The sequence below is a fragment of the Lucilia sericata genome, unplaced genomic scaffold (genome assembly GCF_015586225.1).
Source record: "Lucilia sericata isolate MDLA Ls3-8-SP2 unplaced genomic scaffold, ASM1558622v1 Contig000383F_arrow, whole genome shotgun sequence".
NCBI classification, from domain to species: Eukaryota; Metazoa; Arthropoda; class Insecta; order Diptera; family Calliphoridae; genus Lucilia; species Lucilia sericata.
The window spans coordinates 275,278-281,410 of NW_023994402.1; the positions used below are offsets into that span (position 1 = coordinate 275,278).

At 30.1% G+C, this 6,133-nt stretch overlaps 1 protein-coding gene across 1 annotated transcript; it reads right to left on the minus strand.

Annotated features, from left to right (window-relative positions):
* Positions 1–4,838: 4,838 nt before the first annotated feature.
* Positions 4,839–5,542, minus strand: LOC119604338. The gene has a single exon (XM_037956906.1). The coding sequence runs from the start codon at positions 5,540–5,542 to the stop codon at positions 5,009–5,011; it is 534 nt and encodes a 177-aa protein (XP_037812834.1). The 3' UTR covers positions 4,839–5,008.
* Positions 5,543–6,133: the final 591 nt, after the last annotated feature.

The following is a 6,133-nucleotide window of genomic DNA, read 5'->3' on the forward strand; positions in this document are numbered from 1 at the left end:
AATTTTATTTTAATAATTTTTATTTTGTTTTCATATTTCATATTAAACGAAGAAAGAGTAACAAAAGCAAACGAATGAAGAAAGTATATCAACGAATATTGTTTTCAAAATTTTAAGTTGTTTTTGTTTAAAATAACAAAAAAGTTTAATTAATTAATTATTAGGAACCAGAGTGGATACAAAAAAAAATAACAAATAACAAAGTAGTAAATATTTCTTTAAAATTATTTAATTAATAATAATTATTATTATTTAACCATGTAATATTTATTTTTAGTAGTAAGTAAAACACAAAACCAAAGTAAATCTATTTAGCATCTAGTCCAAGTAGTGAAATTATGTGTAAAATTTATGCAATTCTATTTTAAGTTTGTTTTATTGAATTTAATGTTTTTTTTTGGCGTTAACAAAATTATAAAAAAGAAAAAAATTAACAAAAAAACCAATATTGAAACCAAAAACAAATTTGCAATTAAACTGAAATTAAGTGAATAAAATAAAAATTGAAGAAAATGTTAAATACTTGTAGCTGTACTAAAATTATTATTACTATATATTTGTTATGGTAATAATATTAATAAAGGTAAATTATAAATTACTTATAAAAAAAGAAGATATTTCAAATAAAAAACAAATTAATTCTTTAAACAAAATTAAGCATTATATTTCTTTAAGATAAATATTTGTTAAAAACATGATGCTAATTATGCTTTAAAATAAAATTTAAGAAAGTGAACACATATTTATTTAGATCATTATCTTTGATCAATTTTAGTTAGATCTAACCTTTTTTTGCCCTCCATTCTTCTCAAAATCATAAAACCTTTAGTAAACATATCAAAAACCCGTTTGAAAAGTTTGGGGTTCTAACAGAATACCTCTTTCAAAGAAAGAGAATCAATAAAACAGACAAAATACAAATCGATCCGTTCTCAAGATTAATACAAACAGAAATCAAAGGTAAATGTTAGACGTAACCGGGAATTCTTAAACGAAACTCTGACTTAAGTTCCAGTGAAGATTTAAAGCTGCACGATTAGCTCTATGTTAGAAAATCTTTATACGATTTGATCTGAACCTTCATAACTCCTTCTTGCTTAAAACCATGAAACGGTTCGTGAGTAAACACATGGAAAGCATGGACAGTATTTCAAAGGCTTGGAGTTCTCGACATAATACCTACTTCAAAGAAATTGATGCTGTGTTATAACATCTAGGGACAAAATGCAAGCGTTATGCCTCCAGAAAGCATTTTATCATCTTATTATATTATCACATTTGGCAGCGTCTTAAAACGAAAAAGGTTTAGCCTACATTCTAAAGGATAATGAACAAAACAGTTATGAAGGAAAGTTGGAAATTTCGACCATGATATCGAAAGTTATTCATCAAAGAAAACATAATCAAACTTATACAGATATTAAAGCTGCCATCAAATTCGTAAAAGAAGTATATACTACATCCACACTAGTTCAGGAATGGCCGGCATCATATAATAGGATGGCGAGACGTTCAACAGTCGCACTTAAATCGGTACGTGAATTAGGAATTTAATGGGAAACTGTGTAGTTGATGAACTAGCGAAAAAATAGACTCATTTTCTACAGAATTTTTCTCCATCATAGAGAGACAATTTCTAAAGACAGTTTTTCCATCATAGAGAGAAAATTTCTATGGAAATTTTCATTTCTTGTTCAGTTTTAGTTCTAGATCAGTTCAGTTCTAGTTCAGTTCTAGTTCAATTCAAGTTCAGTTCTAGTTCAGTTTTAGTTCAGTTCTAGTTCAGTTCTAGTTCAGTTCTAGTTCACTTTTAGTTCACTTTTAGTTCAGTTCTAGTTCAGTTCTAGTTCTAGTTCAGTTCTAGTTCAGTTCTAGTTCTAGTTCAGTTCTAGTTCAATTCTAGTTCAGTTTTAGTTCAGTTCTAGTTCAGTTCTAGTTCTAGTTCAGTTCTAGTTCAGTTCTAGTTCAGTTCTAGTTCAGTTCTAGTTCAGTTCTAGTTCAGTTCTAGTTCAGTTCTAGTTCAGTTCTAGTTCAGTTCTAGTTCAGTTCTAGTTCTAGTTCAGTTCTAGTTCAGTTCTAGTTCAGTTCTAGTTCAGTTCTAGTTCAGTTCTAGTTCAGTTCTAGTTCAGTTCTAGTTCAGTTCTAGTTCAGTTCTAGTTCAGTTCTAGTTCAGTTCTAGTTCAGTTCTAGTTCAGTTCTAGTTCAGTTCTAGTTCAGTTCTAGTTCAGTTCTAGTTCAGTTCTAGTTCAGTTCTAGTTCAGTTCTAGTTCAGTTCTAGTTCAGTTCTAGTTCAGTTCTAGTTCAGTTCTAGTTCAGTTCTAGTTCAGTTCTAGTTCAGTTCTAGTTCAGTTCTAGTTCAGTTCTAGTTCAGTTCTAGTTCAGTTCTAGTTCAGTTCTAGTTCAGTTCTAGTTCAGTTCTAGTTCAGTTCTAGTGGTTGGTTTTAAAATCAACATAGCCGACATGATCAAGGGATTTTAAGTTCACATGGACAGATTAATCCTTCTTGCTCTATTCTCTCTTCTTTTACTAAACTTATCCGATGCTTCACCTCTCTTCTTTCAAAGTAAAATGAAGTTATTTATTGTGTAGAATTATAGAACCTGTAACAAAAGGACGAAGAAGTAACAGTTAAGCACGCTTTAGAAGATAATTTAATTGATTCACAAGATATAATTATGGATCATGTACTCCCATAATTATATGAAATTTTGATATTAATCTGAAGTAATTCATATTTGGATTACATGGTCCTCACCTGGCATATGGCAACGTTAAATGGTGCATTTTTCTCATATATTTAGATAAGTTTTGGAACAGTCCTAGTTCTTTGTGCATTTCTCATCACATGAGTATATTAAATCCATAATGATTCCACAGAACCAATTCCGAATGTGATAATTTCAAACAAAAATCTTCGTCTCCACTAGAACGAGAACTATTAAATGTATGCGTTCTAAAATAGTGCTATAAAATTAAATAAACCCAATTTATGGGTTTTTAATACAATTTTTTTGGCAGTTTTATGAACAGGGCACAAAACAACAGTGTCTATGGCTTCATTTCAGTTTAATTAACAAAATAGCCCTCCCTTAACTAAATGTATTTTCTATAAATTAATTAAGATCAATTATACAAAACACAAAATTCAAACGCATAGACTCTCTTTTTGTACAGAAGTCCCACTGTGATTTCGCACAATCTAAACGAATTAACGACATCAATAAGTATAAACACACATCCTAAAACATGTACTTACAAACATATATATGTGTATGCATATGTAAGTATAAGGATGTACATATTTATCCCAGGACAAACTGACAGACAGACTATACTCATTTACTTTAAATTGGGTTTTTACTAACAACATCACAACATTGTTGTAGTGTGTCAACAAACAACAATTGAATGAGTGACTGACTGAGTAAATGTAATATTTTTACTACTCATTACTGAATGGAGACTTGTCATCGTAGACACCACATGTCCCCAATCACTAAAACAGTGAGAGGGGCGAAAGAAATAATTAAAATCCCCTCTTAAGGAACTTTTACAGACACCCTTCTCTCACTAATTTAGTTTTGTTTATTATTGTTGTCGTTTCTTTTTGTTGTTCTTCCTGTAAGCTTTTAATTAGTGTTCAATTTAATAAGTGTAACATAAATGAGGATAACAAGGATATAGAATCAAATGTATGAGAGTGTAACTGTTGTAAATAAACGTGTGTATGTGCGTGTAGTATTTATTTACACTTTACATTAAAATGATCGCGGGTGGTTAATTTAATGTATTTTCGAAATAGAAAAAATAAATAAACATTATAATAAACAGAACTTAACTAAAATAAGACGGAAGTAATAATTTATGGTTTAAAACAACGCTATTATATCTTTAAAATAAAATTTTGATTGTTAAAATTATAAATATTATTGTACATTTAAATTGTCCTCCATGTTACCGAGTCTTTACATAATGGAAAATATCAAGCGGAGGCTTTTTAGAAAAGTATACGACCGGCCATGGATGGACTCAAAATATTTTAAATAAAGATTTTTTGTAGCTTGGTATAATAATCCAGTTCGCGAATGGACAACTCTTTACCCAAAATATAATGGGTAACATCTTAAGACATATTAAGGTATATTTTGAGAAGGGCCATTTTTTTTTTTTTTTTTGTCGTTGTAATGTAAATACTAGAAGCCATCGCATGTTGAACTGTTTAAAATGACGACAGTCCCGTCACACAATTCGATCGGAATAATTTCAATTCCGTAGTCACTATTCCGATCGCTTTTGTAAATTCCAAAAATTGTTTACTTTTCTTAAGAAGATCGGAATGAAAGATTCATAACTGCCAATTTTGCTTCAATTGGAGGAGAAACGAGGAGGTAATGCTAAAAAAGGAGTAACATGGAACAATGGTCGAAGTCAGGCGATCCTCAGTTTACGCGAAATCTTTTCTTTAACTCAGGCTCTTTTCTATTAAGTGTAAACTTAATAGAAAGGAGCATGTTAAGTGTATAACTTGCACCTTATACATTATCTTCTTGGTACCCAACAAATCCAAATTGTAGTTGTTCTAACTTTTTGTACAGTCGTCCTGTATATGGCGAATGAAATATGTGGTATTCAGGGCCACCTGAATATTGACATTATGACTAAATATCTCTATCTGTCTTCCCTATATATCTATTACTTTCGATTTGATAAAATCAGGGGATAGTATAAGTAACTGTCGTATATTAATAAGTGAATATTCCTCAAAGTTTTTCTGGTACAAAATACTAGTACTTGTCTCTATTTAAAAATTATTTTCTGAATGAATGAACAAGTAGAATCACAAATATAAAATTTAGAAACGTTTTGTAGAAATGGAGGACCTATCTTGTTAAAATAATTAAGTTTCCAATTAAACACAACAAAAAATTACAATTTCAATTACAAGAAATAAGTTAATATGAATAAATTTTTAAGAAAAACATTTTAAATCCAGACTAATCTCTCAAGTTAACCCCCTGTCGTACCCCTTAAGTAAATATCCATTATATCTGGATTAGCATGAATAAATTGTTGACGCCTTGCAACAGGCTGAATATGTGGCAAACGAGCACCTCTTTGAACATTTATAGCCAATAAATTTTGCTCTTGCTTTCGTTTCTTTTGTTCTTCTTGTCGTTTGCGTTTAGCCGCTGCTTGGGCACTTGTAGTCGGTTGGCCATCATCATCATCTGTTGTTGATGAAGTCGATGATGCTAACAAATCTCTTTGTATATTTCTTAAATTTTCATTATTAGGACTTTCTACTACAATAGATTCTTCCGTACTATAGGAACTAATTAATGAACCATTTTGAGCCCTTAATGATAATGCTTTTTTTATTTTATATTCATAGGCATTTGCTATGTCTTGTTTACATTTTGCACATACTTTTTCCGAGGCCAAAAAATCTGGAAACAATTTGTTGATAAAACGTATATGACGTGGATTTGTTATGAATTCACCCGGACCACGTAATATATGATTACCCAGGGGACAATACATTGTTCTAGGAGGGATTTACTTTATTTATTCACCAGATTTACGGAAATTTATCATAAATTAGTTTGAAATTGTTGTTGTGAGGAATTTTTGTTTATTTTGATTTCAAAGGTGTTGCCATATGTATTCTTAACTTGCAGAGTTGTATTGTACACTGTAATAACAAAAACGTCTGATTTTAATCAGATGTAATATATCGTTAACTAAAACGTTAATTTTTTAATATTATAATATTTTTAAAGTCTAAAATATTAAATATTTTGTCCCGTTATGTTTAAGGTAGAATTAACCATCCGCAACGTACCGTTTTTTATTAAAGAAAAGCAATGAAATACAAAAACCTTAAAATGGCTACAAATCCGCAACCGCACTCCATTTAATTTACATTTTCTCTTGGAACCAGATAACGCAACCGCATCTACAGGTTTGTATTTCTACTATTACCGTTGAGAAGGTTTGGGTCTCTGCTAAAATGTTTTGTGTATCAATTCCAATATATTTCTACGTATGTTTTTTTTTATGATATGAAACATTGTTTCTCGTAAACACAAGATGTGGAACAAGTAATATTCGAAATGCATACACTTTTAAAAA

Coding starts and splice junctions, on each gene's coding strand:
- LOC119604338 (XM_037956906.1), bottom strand. CDS start 5,542: ATGTATTGTCCCCTGGGTAATCATATATTACGTGGTCCGGGTGAATTC.